At 37.3% G+C, this 26,590-nt stretch overlaps 2 protein-coding genes across 10 annotated transcripts in view; both read right to left on the minus strand.

Annotated features, from left to right (window-relative positions):
- Nucleotides 1-26,590, minus strand: part of LOC149041577 (peroxiredoxin 2-like) — a 54,776-nt gene that overhangs the window by 18,105 nt on the left and 10,081 nt on the right. The gene's annotated exons all lie outside the window — the stretch shown is intronic.
- LOC149041579 (uncharacterized) lies at nt 3,355-26,553 on the minus strand. 8 transcript variants are annotated; one of them, XM_089214846.1, is made up of 10 exons: nt 26,428-26,553; nt 25,736-25,893; nt 24,729-24,809; nt 23,090-23,178; nt 22,239-22,335; nt 17,838-17,900; nt 17,491-17,578; nt 15,895-16,215; nt 4,700-4,937; nt 3,355-3,374 (listed from the first exon to the last, which is right to left on the minus strand). In XM_089214846.1, the coding sequence occupies exons 6-8, from the start codon at nt 17,838-17,840 to the stop codon at nt 15,953-15,955; spliced, it is 354 nt and encodes a 117-aa protein (XP_089070972.1). In that variant the 5' UTR covers nt 17,841-17,900; nt 22,239-22,335; nt 23,090-23,178; nt 24,729-24,809; nt 25,736-25,893; nt 26,428-26,553; the 3' UTR covers nt 3,355-3,374; nt 4,700-4,937; nt 15,895-15,952. The 8 variants fall into 8 exon arrangements, with proteins under 8 accessions (XP_089070972.1, XP_089070975.1, XP_089070973.1 ...); XM_089214851.1 differs by lacking the exons at nt 3,355-3,374; nt 4,700-4,937; nt 15,895-16,215 and adding exons at nt 15,169-15,890; nt 16,246-16,437; nt 16,707-16,760 and having other exon boundaries at nt 23,090-23,173; XM_089214850.1 differs by lacking the exons at nt 3,355-3,374; nt 4,700-4,937; nt 15,895-16,215; nt 17,838-17,900 and adding exons at nt 15,169-15,890; nt 16,246-16,437; nt 16,707-16,760 and having other exon boundaries at nt 23,090-23,173.

Consider the following 26,590-nt stretch of genomic DNA (forward strand, 5'->3'; position numbering starts at 1 on the left):
TGCAACTTCTGAAAACAGTTTGTTCCAAGTTAATAAAGCGTCATCGATATTGTTTTCATTGTCAACGACGTGCCAAGGAACATTCCTAAGATCTTCGTTAAATGCATTCGCATCGAAATTCTTGTAAGAGCGATACTCAAACATTCTTGGATGTGCTTTTGTGTGCACACCAGTCTTTAGAATGCAAAACACCAGGTAATGGTCGCTCAATGGAAACGAAACAACACCAGATTTAACAATGCGATGTTCATTATTGACAAAAATCAGGTCAATCAAGGTCCGTGAGGTGTCAGATATTCGAGTAGGCTCTTTTATCAGCTGTGTGAAGTGAAAAGCGCGCGAGAAGTTGAGAAGTAGTTGTTTGTCTTTCTTGGGCAATTTTGAATTAGGCATCATGTTTGCGTTTAGATCTCCTGCTGATCGATTTGTTGATCAGTTTCAGTTAAACATGACCCAAGCAACGATCCGGGCAGTAAAAAGTGGAGATTCGATGCTAAAGGCAAGCCTTGGCGTTCAACTCTTTGGCAAAGAAAGAAATTCAATCGGAAACTTGAAAGCTACAACAACGCAGATGAAAAACGTCGGTCTGACGTTTTCAATTTATCTTGCTAACACAGAAACTGTGACTTTTAAATTCCACTGTATCTTGTGAAGATATGATTGGTGCAAGTACAAAACAGCTGCCTTAAATTTATATTTTGTAATATAGAACAACAATACATTGTTAGTCAAGCTTGAATTCACAAATAAAATAGGAATAAAATATGACAGGTTATTACACCACACGTCTAGTTGCTGTTTTAATCATTGTGGGTCTAGGATACTTAGGAGAAAATAGAATCAAAATAGACTATTTAATGCATATTTTGGAAATGAAATGGAATCCACCTCAAAAAATAGAAATAAAACAGTCTATTTTAAACCCATTTTGTAATTATTCAACATTTTCTTTGATAAAATAGGATTGTGATGGCCTTTTTTTTCATATTTTCCAAAGGAAATGGCCATAGCATGTCCTATCAGCTGAAAATATGAATAAAACAGCCTATTTTATCACTGGTTTACTGATGTAAGAAATGAAAATAGGATTAAAATAGTCTGTTTTGTTGGTTATTTTTCTACTTGTTTTGAGAAACTAGAAATAAAATACACCACATTGTTCAATCTTGTTTTAAAATAGGTTTAAAATAAAGGTAAAACACATTTAAAATAGTAGCTCTATTTTCCCTATCAGGTAAATAAGAATAAAATATAAGTTTGAGAGAATAAAATAGTCTAAATGTGATGGCATTAAAATAAACATAAATTATAAATAAAATAGGATTGTTTTTGCAGGGGAGCGTAGTGCTTGAAAATTTCAAATTCCATGAAAAATCAATTGATGATTTGTTAAGACCAAAATTGAGACTGCAGGCTGCAGACTGGGCACAAAGTACATGCTGCACCAAAATATTTCTCCCTTGTTAAACACGTCATACCAGCATGTATTAGTTTAAGATGTCGAGAGAAAAACACTTATTCCATGGAAGAACTGTTAAAATGCCGTAATTAAAACTCATTCCCCTAATATATTTCAATCAGTCGTTATTCACATTGTGTAAACTGCAATCTTTCCCTTTAACCTTTTAAGGGCTTGTTTACGTGGAGGTGTCGTAAAATAAAACGCGTTTACACGCAATCTTACAACCCCGGGATGCTGAGATGAGGTTTCTTGAGGTTGTTGTTGCGCTTGCAATTAGGGAGTTTGAGCAGAGGCGTCCCAAGCTCACATCTCGAGAAAGACGAAAGATTAATTCTCGGACATGTATTTATTTATGAAAGCGTCACGCGTTGTGTTACGCGGTGTTGTGTTACGCGGTGTTAGGCTACGCGAGGAATCGTAGACTTATACGTCATAAGGAATAGTTTGGGAAACGAAATACGGTCGATTTACAACGCTAAATATTCCGAAATGTGAACACTTTACACTCCTTGTGTGTCCGTTGCGATTTCTGGTGATTTCTGCCATAAGACGGCTGGGAAATGTACAAAGTTTACGTGTTTAGCTTTTGAGCTTTTTGCCATGAATGCGACCCCGGCTAGGCGGGTTACCCCGCCTTTAGACGTTTACATGGTAAATTGTCACCCCGGTTGACAGGGTTACCCAACCTATCATGTAAACGTGATCAAGATAAAAGGAGAGATTATATGGAAAGGCGGGTTACCCCACCTTGGCAGGTTACCTCAACTACCTGGGGTCCCCCACCTCCATGTAAACAGACCCTACCTCCCAAAAGTAATTCTCCTTACTGTCTGCCATACCGTTCTTATGATGCTAGTTCGAAGAATTTGTTATTGGATCAATTTAAATAATCCCCTTAATGATACTTTTCTTTATTCTCATCACTTTTTTTGCTTAATTGATATTGAATTGAAAATGTAAGGAAAACATGATGTCTTGGTCACTCATGAGAGTGAAATTAAATGGTTAAGTAAAACACTGAAAGTACTCAGCTCAGAAGGCATAAGACAATGATTTTAAGAAGAATGTAGGTGTCACGCTTTAAAAGTACATTTTCAGACATGGGCTGAGAATATTTCAGCAATGGACATTATTATAATAATAATAAGCATAATTAGAATTTATAGGGCTCACATATATGCATGATCAAATATGCTGCTCTGAAAATAAAAAATTAAAATTAAATAAAAAATATACATTTTTTATGATAATGGAAGCTAACTAAACCATTATAAAGTTACATATAGATAATTGTTAACAAAACCTTACAATTCCCTAAAGAAGATAAAAACACCACATTATTGGAGACAACAAACTGAAAGCTTGGCTCAAAAGGTAAGTTTTGAGATTACGCTTAAAACCAGGTACAGGTCAGTGATGTCATTTAGTAGACTATTCCTAAGGGTAACAGTCTCAATCGCTCTGACGAAGGGCCAACACTCGAAACATCAGCTGTTAAACTCTTTACAATGACCAATTTACCTTATCAACTCAGTCAATAATACTAAATTACCATGCTATACTCTCCCACCGACGCAGCAGAAACTTACCCCCTTTATTCCAAAGGTTCCATCACCATGGAATATGACCTCAGCAAGTTGATAAAGAAGTTATAAGATGTTAATTGTCAGGTGTGAGATCAATTTGGACAAAAGGAAATTGTTCTTGAACTAAGTCTACCTTCTGTGTCTACATGCAATCTGCATTTGGGAATATATATATAACGGTGTAATATGTGATTAACAGTTTATATACTGCAAGATTTTACGCCACTATCTGCGTCGGTAGATTAATTATGATAAATTAGTGTATAATTAAATTATATTACTGCCGTAAAATTTGCATTACATGTATCCACAGTTGTAACATTTCTCTGCAAGGAAATAAAGACTTTTGTTATAACAATAGCTGTAAAAACCACGTGACCCTTCGCGCGAAATCATGAAAATTACATAGTCTCTACGATTGAATAACAGTTGTGTCTTTTGCAACGAAATTAAAGTGGATTGCCATTTCATTAAGAGAGGGTCAGTTGTATCTCCATGCGGCCATGTCCTTTTCATTAAACAAATAGGAGTGAATTACTGGAAGACCTCCCGCAAAAATGTGACATGTTTAACATGTTATTTTTACATGTGAATGCCAACGCTATGGTTACAAAGTAATTCGTACGCAAATGAAATGGTTCGGTGTTACCTTTAAGCCCGGCGCACACTAGAGCTATCAGCTGAGCTGAGCGTCACTCGTGGCTGTTGGCGTAAGCTGTTTCCTCAAGTGTGCGGTGTCATGTTCTGCGATATTTGTCACGCGTGCCATGAGCTCAGAATATTCAACATGTTGAATAATTTCGTGCACGAGTGAACATTGACTCACATTGTGCGCGCGTTTTGAGCTATCAGCTCAGGAATCAATGCGAACGCGCATGCGTCCTTGCCATGTTTTATTGAAGTCAAGATGGCAGATGTCGGTGAAAATCTAGATTCAAGCTCGTCGGAGGATGAAGAGGTTTTGCTTTCCCTTTCAATGCTGCGACGAAGACGAAGACGCTTGAGAGCAGCTAACCGAAAGATGTGGGTAAAATCTTGGGTTTCACGCCGCCAAACCCAAGGGGCATGTGCAAATATTGTTCGCGAATTGAATTATGAAGATCCAGAAAAATTCAGACAATATCACCGACTAGACAGAACTTCATTCAAGAAATTTTAGCGCTGATATCCCCGTCCTGGCAAGGACGCACGCGCGTTCGCATTGATTCCTGAGCTGATAGCTCAAAACGCGCGCACACTGTGAGTCAATGTTCACTCGTGCACGAAATTATTCAACATGTTGAATATTCTGAGCTCATGGCACGCGTGACAAAAATCGCAGAACATGACACCGCACACTTGAGGAAACAGCTTACGCCAACAGCCACGAGTGACGCTCAGCTCAGCTGATAGCTCTAGTGTGCGCCGGGCTTTACGTTTCCTTTCTGTTTGTCCGTTTGCGTGTAATTAATTTTAATTTAGGGAAAAACAATATTTCTCTCGATCACTGCTCGCACTCCGAGACATATTCAACACTCGAAGGGATGTTTCGTATGTTAATGCGCCATGCTATATCATGTATTTTAAGTTTGAAAAATACGCGAATAAGACTTGGGAAAACAAAATTAAACGGTTAAAAATGTATCCAACAGTAGGAAGCAGTTTAGATTACTTATTGGGACGACGTGGAGGTTGACGTGGAGGTTGCCGTAAGGGTTGACGCGGTTGGACAGTTGTCTCTCCGCGCCGTTCCTCCTCGACCCTCCTCTCTTGCCTTAACCTGTCTCTGTCCTCCTGTCTGCTTGTCTCCCTTTCTCTTCTCCGCCTCTCTCTATCTTCGTCTCTTGGGTCTTCTTCCCTCTCTCTACTTCAATACGGAGCAACTCCATAGCATCATGGATTTCAGCCATCTGAAAGGCAGAACCCAAATAATTCAACGTACATCCAATATTTTTTACCAACTAAATAATTTTACACTGTCCGACCATTTTCGACTTTCGAGGAATGGCACGCTAAGACTGACACATCATGATTCTAGGAGATGTAAATAACTAAACTTAACTAGAGAAATACAAACAACAAAAAAAGTTTTTTATAAAACTGAAAGGACACTTCCAGCGAACACATGGAAAAACTAGTTGTAATTGAAAACAATGAAAGCTTGAATGACTCATTCATTGAATATTTTAATGATACAATCGAAAAGCTGGCTTCCACTGGGAAAACACTTTATTTAATGAGTGACTTTAACCTATGTCTTTTAAAGACGGAATCATCTTCATATAGTCAGGATTTCCTACCGGCCCTACAGAGTTTTTATCTTCTTCCAACTATTGACAAACCAACACGCGTACGTAATTATTGATAATATTTTCGTTAATAATCCTGATCAAGTTCTAATTAGTGGAAACATTATTACCGATGTCTCTGATCATTTTTCTCAATTTTGTATTTTGAAATCTAAGCGAGACAAACCTGTCAAGAAAACAATTAAAAAACGCGACTTCTCTCAATTCTCCTCTGAGGAATTTAATAATGATTTGTCCGCGATCGACTGGGATGCTATTATTGCCTCAAAAACAAATAATATTGATGAACTATTCTCATCTTTCTACAGAAAATTAAATTCAGTCGTGAATAACCATGCGCCTGTTAAAATTTTATCCAAACGTAAAATTAAACAACTTGCAAAACCGTGGATAACAAAAGGAATAAGGACATCAATAAAAATAAAGAACAAGCTATATGTAAATGGAATACGCAGCAAATATAAATATTATAGAAATAAAATTACAAACCTTATTCGTTTGAGTTAAAAACGTTATTACTATGATTTCTTTGAGAAAAATACAAATAATATGAAAAAGACGTGGAAAGTAATAAATGAATTAATAAATAACCAAAGGACAAAAAGCAGAGTGTTAACGAAGCTGAAAGACCCAAGCAATAACAATCAAATAACACAAAATCCTTCCAGATTACCAAATATTCTAAATAAGCATTTTGCAAATGTTGGTAATTTACTAGCAAGTAAATTGCCAAAGAAAGATAACTATATGAGTTATCTTGGTAAATTGAAATCACCTGATTCTTCCTTCTTTTTCAAACCCATTACACCAGAAGAAGTTAAACAGGAAATATTATCCCTACCAAATAGTAAATCCTGTGGCTTATACTCCTGCCCTACACAACTGCTTAAATCTTCTTGCAATATCATATCTCCAGTTCTTACTCATATTTTCAATTTATCTGTTATACTTGGTGTCTATCCTTCAAAACTTAAGATTTCTAAAATAACGCCAATATATAAAAGTGACGACGAGACCGACCCTTCAAACTATCAACCAATATCTCTTTTGTCTAATTTTAATAGGATTTTTGAAAAACTTTTGTACTACCGGATGAAGGAATTTATTGACAAAAACAACCTATTGTACTCCTCACAGTATGGCTTTCGCAAGTCACATTCCACAGAGCATGCAGTACTTGATATTGTCGAAGATATACTACGTAATATGGATAAACGGTACTTCTCATGCGGTGTCTTCATTGACCTGAAAAAGGCATTTGATACGGTCAATCATGAAATATTACTCGATAAATTGAACTTTTACGGTTTCCGTGGATTGATAAATGACTGGTTTCAATCATATTTAAAAAATAGAACACAAACAATTCAGATTGGAGAGCACTTATCAACAAAACTTATCTCCCCCTGTGGTGTCCCCCAGGGATCAGTCCTTGGACCTCTTCTATTTTTACTTTACATAAATGACATTCACCTTTGTTCTGATAAACTAAAATTTTATCTCTTTGCGGATGATACTAATATACTTTATGCTGATAAGAATCTTAAGGCGATCGAGCAAACGGTTAATGTAGAGTTGAATAACGTACATGACTGGTTAACTACAAATAGGTTGACATTGAATACAAAAAAATCAAATTTCTTAATTTTTCGTCCTCGTCAGAAAAAAATGCATTTTTCTCCACAAATAGGTATTTTAGATTGTGAGACAAACCGAAGAGTTAGTTTAGAGCAAAAAAGTTATATCAAATATCTAGGCGTTTTAATTGATCAAAATTTGTCATGGAAAAACCATGTTGACTCTGTTATCGTAAAAATAAGTAAAACAATAGGGATGATTGCAAAGCTGAGGTACTTCGTTCCCTCTACTGTCCTTGTAAATATTTACAATTCATTAATTCTACCTTATATAACTTATGGACTCCTTGCCTAGGGCAATGCGTCAAATGCTTATTTAAACAAGATTTTAGTTCTTCAAAAGCGAGTTTTGCGCTTAATCTATTTCACCGATCGAAGAGAGCATGCCATCCCTTTATTTGCCAAAGCAAAAATTCTGCCTGTTACGTTCCTATATTATGAAGCCGTAAGTAAACTTATGTTTGACGTGCACAACCAGAGGGCTCCCATTAATATTTTGAAACTATTTACTAAAACATCTCATATTCATACCTACAATACTCGATCATCCAAATCGCAGCTCTTTAGTACAAAGTACTCTAGACTTAACCTACAAAAAAAGGCTCTCTCGCGTGTTGGTGTCAAAATTTGGAATAAGATACCGAAAGAATTCAAAACGTTATCAAAACATTCCTTTAATAAACAAATTAAAACGTCTTTATTTCAGATACTAGATAATGAAGATTCTTATCTTGATGTTGAAAAGATCTCTAAACTTAAGGACTGCATAATTAAAACAAATTGATCCGATTGCTCAGTACTAATTTATTTGCTTCTATACTTTATTGAACAACTATTGATGTATTTACCAGTTATGCTTCTCTTTATAATTTAACAATATCTAACTATTTAGTTTTTAATTTTCTTTATATATTGTAAATAATGTTTGGTGATGATTGACCCGCCTCGAATAGCAAATTTGCTATCTGCGGGTCAACATAATCTAAATTATTTTGTAAGAAAAAGAAAAATAAAGTGAGTGAATCTTCTATGTAGCTGTAAGCTCAAGCGCAGATCTAGTGTGTGGTATAAACATAACGCAGCTTTTAGTTGAGCAGGGTGTCCCTACCCGCTTCTAATGTTTTAGCAGTTAAAATTATTTATTATCGCCAGTTTTATTCATAATCTTTCTTTTTAAATGTTGTGTATTAAGGATTTGTTACAGATTCTTAAGATTATTTATTATTATTTCCTTCTTTTAGGGGAACTTGTGGCGTGGATGTAGCATTTTTCAACGGGTGTTGACAAAACCCGGATCAGACCTGATCGGACAAAACAGGACATTGAAAAAACCCGAATCAGACGGGGTGGGATCAAGGATCGGATCATGGATCGGATCATGGATCGGATCATGGATCGGATCACAGATCGGATCACAGATCGGATCACAGATCGGATCACAGATCGGATCACAGATCATGTGAGCGGATCATGTTAATTCAAATTAGAAATTTTGCGTGACAAGTTACTACATCACAGGCGACGAGCGGGGTAAAAAAAAGACCGAAATACGAGTGGTCAGCGGTGAAACTACTTAAATACATAATGTCTTATAAAGACAGATCATTTGTAGTTGCGGAAAACAATCGTGTTGTGAAGCTGAAATGTTAACTGTTTACCTCGCTAAATAAAATGTTAAGCAATGTTTCAATAGTGTTAATTGTACATACATCTTTATTGCTGTAATAAACAATGGAGGTTTCGGAAAAGGCATCGGTAGCATCCGGAAAGGCACCAAGGAGAGAAATATGAGAAAATTCAGATTTCATCTTCAAAATCCGAGTGATTATCTTATTCTCCTAGTCTGGTTACAGATTCCCCACCAATCTAACTCTTTTTCAAAAATTATTTGCAAATTTTGCTCGACTACATCGCCTGACGAAGACCAGCAATAAGACAGTGGAAAGTCGCGATCTCAGTAAGTTGATAATGACTTCTAATCATAGGACAAACGATTCAAAGTTTATTTACTGTATTATAACCACGCTTTACAAACTCGTCTATGGCAGCAACTTTCCTTTCAAAACGAAAATTGATAGAACGAAAGTTCGTTTTTCGCTTGTTTTATGAAGGCAACACCTGGCAACTCAGCTAAGAATGATGAGAAGAATGATTTTCAAGGAATTTATATTTCTCATTTCTTCATTTCTTTATTTCATGTATTTGCTTATTTCATCTGAGTTCTGCTTAGTATTTCTATTACTTTGACAATAAATTAACCCTTCGAAGTTTAATATCAAGTTCAAAATTAGCTCTTAATTGGTCCTTCAATTTTGTAATATAAATGAACGACCGCGACCGAAGAGCCATTCGGTACTTTCCGTCCGCCTTTCAAAGTCAGAAAATTCATTTGAATTACAAATATTTTTTGAAAGTTAATATTCATATTTGCGATTAGTTCTGCACGTGGAAAGAACGTGAGAAGTTCAAGAAATTTCAACTTCTTTTGCAGCCTTTCTCGGCCCACAAAACACATCGCTTTCACGTTACAGCCTTAGATTTCGTCCGCTCTGTCAAGTCCAGCTTGTGTTTCGTCGAAGTTGCCGATAAGGTGGCCGAAATTCGACGTCGAGGATAAATGAATGTCATTTTGTCACGAATTTCTTCCAGGTAAATAGCTCATGCGCAATTTCATCTTTAAAGAAGTGCAGTATTCGTGTCTCTCGCCGTTGCCCTCGTTCAAGTCGGAGCTTTGGATACAAAATTAGATTTGTCGTAAACGCGCATGTTACTCCTCTGATTCCCAACCGTGCCCGTAGAGCAAAACCGGTGATTTTGAAAACGTTTTGAAGTAGAATGTATTTAGGAAACCAGAGTAATTTAGTCTCCATCGAGTTAGTATAACACCAGATATCTCGCGCCTGCTCGAATCAGCCGAATCAAAAGGTCTTGGTTGAAACCTTGTGTTATGTGTTTTGGTGAGAAAATTCAACATTCACAATAACTCTCTGCCAGGTGTTTAAATAGTTACCGGTGAACTGTCAGAGAAATCTGACAAACTACTTAAGGGTGCCCCACCAGAAGAAGAAGAAGCGAGGCTCTTAGTACATGTGCCATCATACCACAGATACCGGAACATACATTAATGGCTGTGGGAGTTATAATTAGTTTCGTGTGCGGGGAATAAATAGCCTTTTTCTCAAATTGATTTTCACTTTCTCGAAGGATGTTGAATGTAATGTTTCTTCTCTGTATTAGAATGTAAGCTTTTATTATCTCCTGATGGAGTTCTGTCGATATAGATACCGTTCTTACGCATTAAACTGATGTGCATACTTAAAGAATGATGTGAACGTTTTAGAAATCAATTCATTTATATCTCGAAGTTTGGTTCTCTCCTTAGGAAAACATCAAGCATAGAATGTGAACTTCTCGAAATAGGAAATTCGAGGGAGGAAAGAGAAACCGGACAACTTTCTGGTGAGTAATTCAGTTAACCCCATCCGCCTTAAAATCAGTATGCATATTCTCCAAACTGTTCCCTATACATTATCTACGGTGCTGATGAGGAGAATTTGTTTCATAATCCAGAGCTTCTCTGGTTGACCATATCCTTTATTCTCATGACCTTAATGTGTGATTTGGGGATGATATTGTGAGGAGAAATTAGATGCTAGTTACTCTTAGGGGTTAACGGTTTACCCTTTTACTCCCAGATCTCACTAGCAATTCTCCTTACTGTCTGCCATATTCTTGTTAACATCTCACTTTGTTATACGATTTATTGCATAATTTCATTTTATTTCTCATTATACAACTGACAATGGATGATGTTTCATCCGAAACATGTCTTGTTTTCATTAAAAAAAATATTTAAAAAATGAACTTCAAAAGCATCGTGTGGTTGATCAAAGCGATATAAACGTCTTTACTTGTCTTCACCAGGTGCTTTTTCTACCTTTATTGATTTACTTCATCAATTTGCCTTTGTTGTACTTCATTTTTTTTTCAAGTATCTCAGCAACAGTTCGCAGCCGAATTCATCAAATTATGACCTGTATGGCCCCTCAGCTGCTCGTTCTTTTTACACTCGTATTAGAGTCTGACGCGATGGGGCGCTAGGGCCGGGAAAAGGTGTAAGGCGAAGCGAGAGGTGGTTTGATGAAAAACTGCTCTTTGCCCGAGTTAGGTGGGGCTGAACGAGAAATTATTTGGCTCTCTGCCAAGCCAAATAATTTCTCGTGCGGCCGCCCACACTGATGGACTGAGTGGTAGGACAATGATATTAGTTTGGAGATTTGAAATTGGATCAACTAATATTCCCCTAATTGACACGTTTCTTTATTCTCATCACTCGTCTGCCAGGTATGGTAGTAAGGAGAAGTTCTGTCTTGGTCACTAATGAGAGTTAAAGGGTTAAGCGAAGAAATTCCGCATGGTGTCAAGGCAGATTTATTTACCATGCACCTGCTTTTTATGTGATGTACATTGCGCGCCATAATTTCTTATAAAAAACAAAACGAAACAAAACAACCAAACAAAAACAATACAAGCATACAAATGTATGTACGACTGATGTGCTGTGAACGCGTAAATCTGGATTTAACGGACTGCAAGTAGAAACTAACCGGGTCGAAAGAAAAAAAAAAGAAATGACATATTCCCTTACTTTAGAGCGCTTTTGGTGTGATTAATCTTTTTCTTTGTTTCTGTTGATACTAAAACACTGGTGTCAAAGAGTTGCGTAATGGTTATCGTACATGAAAATTCATCTAACCTATCTATTATAGCGATGTTTTAGCCTGACAAATATTCCCATAACTTCGACATATTTCTAGAGAATATCTTGAAGTTGATTAAAATGGCAAGCCTAAAACTATTATTGCTAGGATTAAGCTGATAAAAAAAATTATCTGCTATTTTCCTTTTTTCGTTCGCAGCCGAAAAAAACGATGCATTTTTGGATATTACGAAGCACTTATTTAAAGAAAGTCGTACATGTACTCTCATAACATTCTTTTTTCTTCAAGGGCAGGGTCAAGAATAGAATGAAAGCAAAAATTTGGAAATCAAGAGATACAAGGGAGGAAAATGAAGATGGAGGGAAGCATCTAATAAGGTTTGTTATTTAGTTTGTGACGACTGATTAAGTTATGTATAGTTTATGGGGCTGGTTTGCGTCCAGTAAACTGAACATTTTATTTTGCTGAAAACAAAAATATTTCGTAGTTTCTCCATTCCCCAATCTATTCGATGTCTGTTTGAAGGAGATGACTTGCAGTACTGTTTGAAGAAGTGACAATACTGCAGGCAGATACTTTGTTGATGGTAAACATTGGTATTGAAGAAATTCTTTGTCATTGTCTGTAATGTTATAATTAAAAGAAACTTGCGCGTGAAATATGTTCATAGAAGTCAATTGTCAATCAATCAAACATTGTCGATGATGTTAAACTTTTTCAACCTAAAATTCTGTTCGTTTTGAAGGTTTTTTTGAGATCTTTTAATGTGATCTTTCAGTAAGGGGCGTCCTGAAGAGAAATTTGTCGTTATCCGAAATCGCTTTTTCGAAAACTTGAGCAGAATTTTTGATAACAGTCAAATAAATTTTTTTTCCGAGAAATTGCCAAAAGTCTGGGCAGTTTTTCTAAAGATCATCGATCAACCCCCGAGCAATTATTAAGAGACGTTGCCCTTTACCGACAAGTTGCTTGACGAAAAATCCTTAATTTTTACACCACCTAAAGCTAAGCTATAAGGACTCTAATAAGACCAATAGTGCTAGTTTAAACATACTAGATGGCTTATCTGACGAAATAAAGCTAACCGTGTGCGTTTTATGTTACTGATGAATTTCTTTATTGGATTTGCAGAGTCGGAAGATGAGGATGAAAACAGGGACTCAAAGAGGATTGGAGAATTGGAATGGGAAATGCACAGAGAGATCAATGATGAAGAACTCGGCAAACTGTAAGTTGTTTGACTAACTTTACATTACGAAATTAGAGAACGATGCCAAAATACTCATTAGCTTGACTATCCAAAATATTCTGATGATAACAGCGTTGTTACAAAAACTACAAAGGTAGAAAACAACAACCATTGTAAAGTATGTTTTCCAATGTACAGTAACACAACTTTCAGGGAATGTTTTCTGCGCTGAATAAATTTAACGAAAAATCCTCCTAAGGTTAAAGAATGACCAATCACATTTTCCAGTCGAGAGGAAGTCCCAGCTTAACCTCTTAACTCCCATGAGTGACCAAGGAAGAATTTCTCCTTACAATATCTATACAATATCAAGCAGACAAGTGATGAGAATGAAGTAAAATGTCAATTGGGAGATTATAGTCGATCAAATACCAAATTTTCCGAGCTGACATCATGAAAATTGGTTGGTAGACAGTACGGAGATTTACTAATCAGATCTGGGGGTGAAAAGGTTAAATTGATTGAACGGCTGTTATTCGAGAGCTAGTGAACCAGTTAAAAGGTCATTTCAAATAAAAAAAAAATTCCTAGACAGATAATTAGTCCCTTAATTTTGTAAATATTCAAGTCAAACATTTAAGACAAGTCACTGAAAACCGTTTCAACTCAGAAAATTTACTTTCTTAACCATTCACAGAACTCTTTGGATATCAGGTAGTCTCAGATCGACTGGGTTAATGTAGTTCCCTCTTAAGATAAAGTCTTTTAAGTGAGAGATCACATAGTTACAAAACGAACATATTTCATTTTCTTTGAAGAGCTTTTAACAGATAATGAAAACTACCAAAAGATTTACCAACTTAAAATATCATCTCCCTATTGCTATGATTGGTTTTTTTAACATGTGTTGAACATAAGTTAATTTCATATCACTTGAACTCAATAACACTCAACCGTGATGGGTAAGCTAAATATTAATAAACAAATGGCTGTGACAAATGAATTTTAACGCCGTATGGTTCCCAAACGTAAACGTTGTTGGTATGCACAAAATAGTTACCGTGATTTTTTTTTCTTTGTTGCCGAAGATCATTCCCGTTGTCACCACTCTAATATTAAAAAATTAATTAAAAGTTATACGCCTTCACATTATCGAAGAGAAGTTTCTGGCTTGTGAGCTAATTCCGAGAATCATGATGGTTTTCGTAATTTGTTTACTGCGTTGATTGAATCAAGTGAAGGCACGTGACTGGACGTGTGACTGAGGGAAATCATTCGCTTGAGATTCGTAGTGTTCTCGAAAACAATGAGTTGTTGACAACAACATTATTTCTCATTTTTGGTATTGTTTACCATCCCTTAAAAATAGCTCCGGCCATCCGATGGAATATACTTTGACACAAATGTTTCGGCTGTTACCGGCTATACGTTATGGCGATTCATGAATGTCTTGCGCGATTGTCGCAATTTGTCCGGCACTGGGTAACATATTTTGTGCTTCGACATGCCACAAACATCATTAAAAGTAAACTCTCTACATGGAAAAAGTAATTTGAGCGCCTGCTTTAAATCCTTGCAACTCGTTCGCGGCTAAATGTTTCAACTTTGTTTTTTCTGATCAGGAAGTTGATAATTATAAACATCGATACGAGCTTCGGTTTTTACTTCAAGAATGAGAGTACATTGACTGAGTAATGATTACTCTAGCTTTATGTTCAGTTAACATGCGTGCTGCACACGAGGTTACACGCTAGTGTGCTGTGTCCGCTCGCTCGCTAGCTTTTTATTCGAAGGTTAACACGCTTTGCGTGTTTGCCTGCTCGTGCTTCATTTTTCAACAGCGCACGCTGTATTGGTTGTAGGGTGTTATATGAAACAAAAGCATATGCACATTTAAGTGTGCTCTAGCGTACTCAGCAAGCGTGTTCGAGCCAGTTTCTTTTTTTAAGTAGAAGTGTGTTGTGAGCATGCTATTACCTTTGTCCCTATACTCATACAGAGGGTCATTTCATTGAAGGTATCCATTGTCGCATACAACTTCTCTCTTCCTAGAAATACTTTTGTGAGCGTATCACAGTACAAATAAGAGAAGCGAGTCAAGTAAGATTGTGAACTATATCCTGCAAATTCTACAAAGCAGTAACTATCGTTTTACGATTGTTAAACCTAAAAGTGTTGGACTTTTTCCATTTACGAGCCTATTGTCCTCAACTGTGACAACAAGTTCATTATTGATCTTAGACGCCAGGCGCTTTCCGGTGATCGTTAAGGCTTTAGACCTTGACTCGTTGATTGGGAGTTTATTTGTGACGTATTTCATCGGCGGAGATATTTGGTGAAAGTTTAAGTTCAGGTAAATTATTAAAGTGCGCAGATGCTGCCAGGGCAACCCGTCTCCATCGGATCCGAAGGAGGCCATTTGCCGACATTTTCCATCCCTTTCACTATACTCAACATTGCTTTATATTTCTAAGTGTCTCGCGAACTGACAAGGGGCGATGTCCGATGGTCTCTTTCCACAGCGACCCGTCTCTATCGGATCCGACGGAGTCCGTTTGCCGACATTTTCCATCCCTTTCACTATACTCTACCTTGCTGTATATTTTCTAAGACTATCGCGAATTGACATGCGGCGAGTCCGATGGACTCTTGCCACGGCAATCCGTCTCCATTGGATCCGACGAAGTCCGTTACCGACATTTTTCACCCCTTTCGCTACTCTACTTTGCTGTATGTTTTCTAAGTATCTAGCGAACTAACACGCGGCGAGTTCGATATACTCTTGCCACGGCAACCCGTCTCCATCGGATTTGATGGAGTCCGGCCGTTTGCCGACATGTATTTCCACCCAGTCCGCAACTCTATACTTTGTTGTATATTTACTAAGTCTCTCGCGAACTGACTTCCGGCGAGTCTGGTTGTTCATGACCTTGGTCCATCGGACTCAGTTTGGGTGTATTGGACAACCCAAACTTACAAGAAAAGGAGTGGACGTGGACACCATCACCTACCAAAGTTAAAGGAAGTTTTGAAGCATTCTGATACTTGGCACAAGCTGACAGACAAAGATCAATACGAATTTCCCGGATTCGAGACTGACCTACAGTCCTCACAGAAACCATTGGCCACCTTAAGAGATTGGCGCAGGTTGCCTTTTGAAGCCAATACTCGGCCACATTTTATCTGGGATGACAACCAACTGCCAATAAGAGGCTCGCAAACGATGAAGAACAACATAATTGTAGAAGGTAAGAAGACATCCTTGTACGTGAGACGGGGGCCTTGTGAAGGCGTGAAAACTTGTGCTGGCCCTGACTGTGAGTATGTGGTCTCTAAAAGACAAAAGATAAATCGATGCTTACGTCACTGGGAAAATTAATCTCTTCTTTCATCTGCACCATGTAGTTTGCATATGGTCTACATATGGCCCTGCAATGACGATGGAAGGCGATGGTTGGTCTTGTACCGGGAACTCGACACAATCGCAACAAACCAGCTCCACACAGCATATCAAGCAGAGTGAAAGACATCCAAAGAGTTGTTTCCGATGACAGCTAAAAAAAAACAAAAGACAGTGTGAAGGGCCTTGGAATTGGTTACGTCCCAGCCGAAGCTAGTTCGCCTGCAGCAAATGCCGACTGCGTTTAAAAAGAGAGGAAGATAGCCCTTGGCAAATGGACGTCTGTTTACAGAGAGCTACGCCCACTCGAAGAGGTGCTCCGATTCGATAAAATTCGGAAAAAAGTGAAAAGCAACCAGTTGTATGGTAATTGAATAAGTCAACCAGATGATGGGTCAATATCAGATGAAAGGGAGCGAGTACCTCTTTACTTCTTGCAGAAAGTATGCCTTCTTCATGGCTCCATTTCAATCTGCACTGTTGAGTACAACAGAGGATTTATTCATGGACGTTACTTCTACTGGTAATGACTTCTTCCCATACCTTCTAAACGTTGTTTCTTTTAACGACGAAACGTGCGTGTATAATGCGGTAGCAAGAGTTATATGTAGTAGGCAAGACAGTGAGAGTTACGCTAAGTCCATCGCCACGATTTTAAAAAAAGTGACGTTTGATCATACCCGCTTCGCAAATGGCAAGAATTTGAAATCTATCTTGGTTGACTTTGATGATGGACAATACAAAGGAAATCAACAGTGTCTGGGTGAAGACCTTTCCCGGAAAGTGATCAGGAGATGCAAGGTTCACTGGCAGCGATCAGTTAAAAGAGCCTGCAGGCTTGTTTGCATGAATGACACTAGTTCGCATATTAAAAGCCCTAGCAAGCAAAATCGAAGACGAGTGCGAAAAAGAAATGTTTTGTTGCTTTTCGATGCGCTCTCTGGCACCAGACAATTACAAGAAGGAAGGCAATTTGTTGGTCTCGGAATTTGACACCATCCACAACAAAGACTGGACGAAGCTAGAGCATTGGAGTAAATGGTGGTTCCGTGTAAATCACCTGACCATGTTTACAAGGGCTTTTAAGGAAATGGACGACAAGGATTGGGAACAGGGACCAAGCACTACCAATCCTATCGAGTCTTTAAACAGGCAGTCACTTCAGGAAGGTGATAATATACTTCATGCTTTGATGGAGAACATTTACCTGGAAAATCGCCTCTGCGCTGTGAAGACAGCAGTTTGCAAAGAGAACGTGACAACGTCCTACAAATCATCACCTGGCAAGCAGAAGGCTAAACGAAAGCGACGACGCACTTAGTATGAAGGAGTGGAATGTCATGGGAACAGAAACGAACACACTACATATTCTTAACATAGATCTCGCCATAGAAAACAAATACAAACGCAACAAACTAAACATTCTGTAACAGGAGTTTTTTGGTTCTAATCTTGACCCTCGTTTAAAATGTTTTCTGATTTATGGATACATTTGTTTGACAACGGTTTTAAGCTACAGCTAGTTAAATATTTAAAATTTCAAATGACACGTACCATCCATGTTTAGAAATTCCGTGTTTGAGTTAAAAACCTGTCCTTCTTGATCACAAAAAGCCCCTTTCATAAAGAAAAATATTTTCTCGTACAACCAATCGTATGACCCATATTGGTAAATTCTTTGGGGGTAAAAATGTATAATCCGAAAACAAACACATCGTTATCTCTCTCAAACGAACTTCTGTTGGCTAGTGAGAAAACCCGAATAGCGACCGAATAATGCGAAAAGTCGCGAACAGTGACGAATAGTGGCGAATAGTGGTGATTAGTAAAAGTAAATGAATTGATAATGAAATAAAAATATTCATTGTCCTGTTTTGTAGATTTATTGGATTCAAATGTGTATACATACTGATTGTTTGACAAAAAAGGCATATGGTAACATATAAATTGTGTTTCAAACATGTATGCTATCATTCTGAAATAAATAAAACAGAGGTACTACTTATCTGATTCGCAAACAAACGAGTTAATCACCGACACCGGGGTTCCTCGCGACTCCCCAAGGTTTGTTTTCCAATTTGCCTGGGCCGCTACCAATCACTTCTTGCCCAAAAACCAACGAAACCTGCGAAGTAGAACTATGGTGGCTACTGTTGTTTGCAGATATTTTCCGTCGGCAAAACGTAGAAGTCAGTAAATGTGACCGATTCTTCCCGGGAAATTTTATTATCTGGAGCTTGGATAAGTCAAGAGAGTTTCATTGACAGCTGGATTACACTCCATGATGTGAAACTACTTATAAAACCATCGCGCTTTTTCCTCGCTTTTTTTGGCACATACAAAAAGGAAAACGTGAGGCAACTGAAATATGATTCATACTAACCTGTGAGTATCATTTAGCACTGGCACAAGTCGAGTAAACAGGCACACGCATGACTTCACAGAGGAGGATCGAAAACAGGAGTTGGCGATCTTTTCTATAACAATTATAGTCCAGCGTTTAGGTGCCAGTTTCGCATTCACATGACAAAAAGTTAAAGTACTAATGGTCTGCCTCCCCCCCCCCCCCCGATAAAATGGTCCAAAAAAATAGTCCAAAAAATGCTCCAAGAAATGCTCCAAAAAATAGTCTAAGGGTCCAATGATCTAGTCCATATGACTATTCGGTTACTATTCGGATTTTATCACTGGCCACTTCTGTTGCAAAGCTAGACACCGTACCCCTTTCGACACCAAATTTAAAGAAATGGTTCTCAACACTAGAATTCTTCTCTCAATTGCTGTAACATACAAAGATAAACGAGGTAAATACTTTCCACCCATCATTAGGGGTGGAAAGCTTGTGCACTTCGGGACCTTAGATATTTATAGGAACGCATTAGTAATTTAACAAAATTCTTCTATATGTAGGAAAAATATTGAAGGAAATGAGTCTTGTTCGCAAAAAATCCTAAAAAAATATTGATGTCGATTACAATCCTTCGCTTTATTTAGCAGCGCACTTATGCCTTGCTGCAACGTTTTTTATTTCCTTTGATGAAAAATGCATTACTCGAAACAGTGGCTGCCTTGGAATGAAAAGTTACATTCTCAATGCATAAAAATTGTAAAATTTATCTTTAGAGCTCAAAGGTATTGTTCTGCTTTTCGACTCAGTCTGTTGTTTTGCATTCCCGGCCTCTTTAAACTATTTAGACTTAATTTTTCTTAGCAACAGTTTAATGTAACAAGTATGCTCCTACCGTGTAAGTATCATATCCATTGTTAAAGGAGGACGTGTTTGCATTTGTTGGTTAGAAAAATCCGCTTTCATTAGCTAAGTACTTTCTCCCTAAACAAACCGCAAAAACTCTTCGGATAAAAACAAAAATAAACTAAAACACAATAAAATCCTATTAACCTGTACTAACAGATCCTTTCTTCAAATCGTTTCATTTAAATGTAAGAACCAAGAATGGCCTTGATTTTGCTGCACAAGTGTCGACGCGTAAATCTCCTGTTTTTGCTAGTAAACGGCTTAAGTGCCAAAAGAAACATCTTGCAATCTCTCAAGTGAAAACTCCTTTTGAAAAGCTCATACCGATTAAATTCATCCGATATTTAATGAAAATATTGCAGAATTCTAAAGCAACGGTCGACAATCTTACTCATTCGAAATGTTCTGTTTCGACGCAGATTGCTGGCAGAGACACGTATGGTGATGTTTGTGGAAAGTATGTCTCTCAACTAAAAACCAACTGAAAATCTCTCTTTCAAAACGTTATAATCGGCAACATGGGTGCAATTAAAAAATGGCTTATCTCTATGAAGTCTAAATTACATTCATCAATATGATAAGCGTAAAACGATAGTTACTGCTTTGTAGAATTTTCAGGATATAGTTCACAATCTTACTTGACTCGCTTCTCTTATTTGTACTGTGATTCGCTCACAAAAGTATTTCTAGGAAGAGAGAAGTTGTATGCGACAATGGATACCTTCAATGAAATGACCCTCTGTATGAGTATAGGGACAAAGGTAATAGCATGCTCACAACACACTTCTACTTAAAAAAAGAAACTGGCTCGAACACGCTTGCTGAGTACGCTAGAGCACACTTAAATGTGCATATGCTTTTGTTTCATATAACACCCTACAACCGATACAGCGTGCGCTGTTGAAAAATGAAGCACGAGCAGGCAAACACGCAAAGCGTGTTAACCTTCGAATAAAAAGCTAGCGAGCGAGCGGACACAGCACACTAGCGTGTAACCTCGTGTGCAGCACGCATGTTAACTGAACATAAAGCTAGAGTAATCATTACTCAGTCAATGTACTCTCATTCTTGAAGTAAAAACCGAAGCTCGTATCGATGTTTATAATTATCAACTTCCTGATCAGAAAAAACAAAGTTGAAACATTTAGCCGCGAACGAGTTGCAAGGATTTAAAGCAGGCGCTCAAATTACTTTTTCCATGTAGAGAGTTTACTTTTAATGATGTTTGTGGCATGTCGAAGCACAAAATATGTTACCTAGTGCCGGACAAATTGCGACAATCGCGCAAGACATTCATGAATCGCCATAACGTATAGCCGGTAAAGGCCAAAACATTTGTGTCAAAGTATATTCCATCGGATGGCCGGAGCTATTTTTAAGGGATGGTAAACAATACCAAAAATGAGAAATAATGTTGTTGTCAACAACTCATTGTTTTCGAGAACACTACGAATCTCAAGCGAATGATTTCCCTTAGTCACACGTCCAGTCACGTGCCTTCACTTGATTCAATCAACGCAGTAAACAAATTACGAAAACCATCATGATTCTCGGAATTAGCTCACAAGCCAGAAACTTCTCTTCGATAATGTGAAGGCGTATAACTTTTAATTAATTTTTTAATATTAGAGTGGTGACAACGGGAATGATCTTCGGCAACAAAGAAAAAAAAATCACGGTAACTATTTTGTGCATACCAACAACGTTTACGTTTGGGAACCATACGGCGTTAAAATTCATTTGTCACAGCCATTTGTTTATTAATATTTAGCTTACCCATCACGGTTGAGTGTTACTGAGTTCAAGTGATATGAAATTAACTTATGTTCAACACATATTAAAAAACCCAATCATAGCAACAGGGAGTTGATATTTTAAGTTAGTAAATCTTTTGGTAGTTTTCATTATCTGTTAAAAGCTCTTCAAAGAAAATGAAATATGTTCGTTTTGTAACTATGTGATCTCTCACTTAAAAGACTTTGTCTTAAGAGAGAACTACATTAACCCAGTCGATCTGAGACTACCTGATATCCAAAGAGTTCTGTGAATGGTTAAGAAAGTAAATTTTCTGAGTTGAAACGGTTTTCAGTGACTTGTCTTAAATGTTTGACTTGTAAATATTTACAAAATTTAGGGACTAATTTTCTGTCTAGGAACTTTTTTTATTTGAAATGACCTTTTAACTGGTTCACTAGCTCTCGAATAACAGCCGTTCAATCAATTTAACCTTTTCACCCCCAGATCTGATTAGTAAATCTCCGTACTGTCTGCAAACCAATTTTCATGATGTCAGCTCGGAAAATTTGGTATTTGATCGACTATAATCTCCCAATTGACATTTTACTTCATTCTCATCACTTGTCTGCTTGATATTGTATAGATATTGTAAGGAGAAGTTCTTTCTTGGTCACTCATGGGAGTTGAGAGGTTAAGCTGGGACTTCCTCTCGACTGGGAAATGTGATTGGTCATTCTTTAACCTTAGGAGGATTTTTCGTTAAATTTATTCAGCGCAGAAAACATTCCCTGAAAGTTGTGTTACTGTACATCGGAAAACATACTTTACAATGGTTGTTGTTTTCTACCTTTGTAGTTTTTGTAACAACGCTGTTATCATCAGAATATTTTGGATAGTCAAGCTAATGAGTATTTTGGCATCGTTCTCTAATTTCGTAATGTAAAGTTAGTCAAACAACTTACAGTTTGCCGAGTTCTTCATCATTGATCTCTCTGTGCATTTCCCATTCCAATTCTCCAATCCTCTTTGAGTCCCTGTTTTCATCCTCATCTTCCGACTCTGCAAATCCGATAAAGAAATTTATCAGTAACATAAAACGCACACGGTTAGCTTTATTTCGTCAGATAAGCCATCTAGTATGTTTAAACTAGCACTATTGGTCTTATTAGAGTCCTTATAGCTTAGCTTTAGGTGGTGTAAAAATTAAGGATTTTTCGTCAAGCAACTTGTCGGTAAAGGGCAACGTCTCTTAATAATTGCTCGGGGGTTGATCGATGATCTTTAGAAAAACTGCCCAGACTTTTGGCAATTTCTCGGAAAAAAAATTTATTTGACTGTTATCAAAAATTCTGCTCAAGTTTTCGAAAAAGCGATTTCGGATAACGACAAATTTCTCTTCAGGACGCCCCTTACTGAAAGATCACATTAAAAGATCTCAAAAAAACCTTCAAAACGAACAGAATTTTAGGTTGAAAAAGTTTAACATCATCGACAATGTTTGATTGATTGACAATTGACTTCTATGAACATATTTCACGCGCAAGTTTCTTTTAATTATAACATTACAGACAATGACAAAGAATTTCTTCAATACCAATGTTTACCATCAACAAAGTATCTGCCTGCAGTATTGTCACTTCTTCAAACAGTACTGCAAGTCATCTCCTTCAAACAGACATCGAATAGATTGGGGAATGGAGAAACTACGAAATATTTTTGTTTTCAGCAAAATAAAATGTTCAGTTTACTGGACGCAAACCAGCCCCATAAACTATACATAACTTAATCAGTCGTCACAAACTAAATAACAAACCTTATTGGATGCTTCCCTCCATCTTCATTTTCCTCCCTTGTATCTCTTGATTTCCAAATTTTTGCTTTCATTCTATTCTTGACCCTGCCCTTGAAGAAAAAAGAATGTTATGAGAGTACATGTACGACTTTCTTTAAATAAGTGCTTCGTAATATCCAAAATGTATCGTTTTTTTCGGCTGCGAACGAAAAAGGAAAATAGCAGATAATTTTTTTTATCAGCTTAATCCTAGCAATAATAGTTTTAGGCTTGCCATTTTAATCAACTTCAAGATATTCTCTAGAAATATGTCGAAGTTATGGGAATATTTGTCAGGCTAAAACATCGCTATAATAGATAGGTTAGATGAATTTTCATGTACGATAACCATTACATAACTCTTTGACACCAGTTATTTATTATCAACAGAAACAAAGAAAAAGATTAATCACACCAAAAGCGCTCTAAAGTAAGGGAATATGTCATTTCTTTTTTTTTTCTTTCGACCCGGTTAGTTTCTACTTGCAGTCCGTTAAATCCAGATTTACGCGTTCACAGCACATCAGTCGTACATACATTTGTATGCTACTATTGTTTTTGTTTGGTTGTTTTGTTTCGTTTTGTTTTTTATAAGAAAATATGGCGCGCAATGTACATCACATAAAAAGCAAGTGCATGGTAAATAAATCTGCCTTGACACCGTGCGGAATTTCTTCGCTTAACCCTTTAACTCTCATTAGTGACCAAGACAGAACTTCTCCTTACTACCATATCTGGCAGACGAGTGATGAGAATAAAGAAAACGTGTCAATAAGGGGAACGTTAGTTGATCCAATGTCAAATCTCCAAACTAATATCATTGTCCTACCACTCAGTCCATCAGTGTGGGCGGCCGAACGAGAAATTATTTGGCTTAGCAGAGAGCCAAATAATTTCTCGTTCAGCCCCACCTAACTCGGGCAAAGAGCAGTTTTTCATTAAACCACCTCTCGCTTCGCCTTACACCTTTTCCCGGCCCTTGCACCCCATCGCGTCAGACTCTAATACGAGTGTAAAAGGAACGAGCAGGTGAGGGGCCATACAGGTCATAATTTGATGAATTCGGCTGCGAACTGTTGCTGAGATACTTGACAAAAAATGAAGTACAGCAAAGGCAAATTGATGAAGTAAATCAATAAAGGTAGAAAAAGCACCTAGTGAAGACAAGTAAAGACGTTTATATCGATTTGATCAACCACACGATGCTTTTGAAGTTCATTTTTTAAATATTTTTTTTTAAATGAAACCAAGACATGTTTCGGATGAAGCATCATCCATTGTCAGTTGTATAATGAGAAATAAAATGAAATTATGCAATAAATAATATAACAAAGTGAGATGTTAACAAGAATATGGCAGACAGTAAGGAGAATTGCTAGTGAGATCTGGGAGTAAAAGGGTAAACTGTTAACCCCTAAGAGTGACTAGCATCTAATTTCTCCTCACAATATCATCCCCAAATCACACATTAAGCTCTTGAGAATAAAGGTTATGGTCAACCAGAGAAGCTCCGGATTATGAAACAAATTCTCCTCATCAGCACCTCAGGTAATGTATAGGAAACAGTTTGGAGAATATGCATACTGATCTTAGGGCGGAAGAGGTTAACTGAATTACTAACCAGGTTAAACGTTGTCCGGTTTCCCTTTCCTCCCTCGAATTTCTTATTTCGAGAAGTTCACATTCTATGTTTGATGTTGTTCTAAAGAGAGAACCAAACTTCGAGATACAAATGAATTGATTTCTAAAACGTTTACATCATTCTTTAAGTATGCACATCAGTTTAATGCGTAAGAATGATATCTATATCGACAGAACTCCATCAGGAGATAATAAAAGTTTACATTCTAATACAGAGAAGAAACATTACATTCAACATCCTTCGAGAAAGTGAAAAGCAATTTGAGATAAAGGCTATTTATTCCCCGCACACGAAACTAATTATAACTCCCACAGCCATTAACGTATGTTCCGGTATCTGTGGTATGATGGCACATGTACTAAGAGCCTCGTTTCTTCTTCTTCTGGTGGGGCACCCTTAAGTAGTTTGTCAGATTTCTCTGACAGTTCACCGGTAACTATTTAAACACCTGGCGGAGAGTTATTGTGAATGTTGAATTTTCTCATCAACACACATAACACAAGGTTTCAACCAAGACCTTTCGATTCGGCTGATTCGAGCAGACGCGAGATATCTGGTGACTAACTCGATGGAGACTAAATTACTCTGGTTTCCTAAACACATTCTACTTCAAAACGTTTTCAAAATCACCGGTTTTGCTCTACGGGCACGGTTGGGAATCAGAGAAGTAACATGCGCGTTTACGACAAATGTCTTGATTTTGACATGCTGTGAGTGCAAGTGACTGTATATAGAATAAAAAACGAGTATAGAAATGAAGAGATAAATTACTACACATTCAGCTATCAACAAACTAACCATTAACTAAAAAATTAAAATTTCTCACTGTTGCCCGTAAATCAGGTGGTACATATAGAACTGTCCAGGCGGCTGGGCATGGCTGGATTTTCCTTTTTGTATCCAAAGCTCCGACTTGAACGAGGGCAACGGCGAGAGACACGAATACTGCACTTCTTTAAAGATGAAATTATGCATGAGCTATTTACCTTGAAGAAATTCGTGACAAAATGACATTCATTTATCCTCGACGTCGAATTTCGGCCACCTTATCGGCAACTTCGACGAAACACAAGCTGGACTTGACAGAGCGGACGAAATCTAAGGCTGTAACGTGAAAGCGATGTGTTTTGTGGCCCGAGAAAGGCTGCAAAAGAAGTTGAAATTTCTTGAACTTCTCACGTTCTTTCCACGTGCAGAACTAATCGCAAATATGAATATTAACTTTCAAAAAATATTTGTAATTCAAATGAATTTTCTGACTTTGAAAGGCGGACGGAAAGTACCGAATGGCTCTTCGGTCGCGGTCGTTCATTTATATTACAAAATTGAAGGACCAATTAAGAGCTAATTTTGAACTTGATATTAAACTTCGAAGGGTTAATTCATTGTCAAAGTAATAGAAATACTAAGCAGAACTCAGATGAAATAAGCAAATACATGAAATAAAGAAATGAAGAAATGAGAAATATAAATTCCTTGAAAATCATTCTTCTCATCATTCTTAGCTGAGTTGCCAGGTGTTACCTTCATAAAACAAGCGAAAAACGAACTTTAGTTCCATCAATTTTCGTTTTGAAAGGAAAGTTGCTGCCATAGACGATTTTGTAAAGCGTGGTTATAATACAGTAAATAAACTTTGAATCGTTTGTCCTATGATTAGAAGTCATTATCAACTTACTGAGATCGCGACTTTTCCACTGTCTTATTGCTGGTCTTCGTCAGGCGATGTAGTCGAGCAAAATTTGCAAATAATTTTTGAAAAAGAGTTAGATTGGTGGGGAATCTGTAACCAGACTAGGAGAATAAGATAATCACTCGGATTTTGAAGATGGAATCTGAAT

The sequence above is a fragment of the Pocillopora damicornis genome, chromosome 8 (assembly GCF_964200805.1).
Source record: "Pocillopora damicornis chromosome 8, jaPocDami1.2, whole genome shotgun sequence".
Taxonomy (NCBI): domain Eukaryota; kingdom Metazoa; phylum Cnidaria; class Anthozoa; order Scleractinia; family Pocilloporidae; genus Pocillopora; species Pocillopora damicornis.

Excerpts from the sequence above, each read along its gene's own strand:
- LOC149041579 (XM_089214846.1), bottom strand. Across the intron at positions 16,216-17,490 it reads GCGCAGAGGCGATTTTCCAG|AGACCACATACTCACAGTCA; the intron begins GTAAATGTTCTC and ends TTTGTCTTTTAG.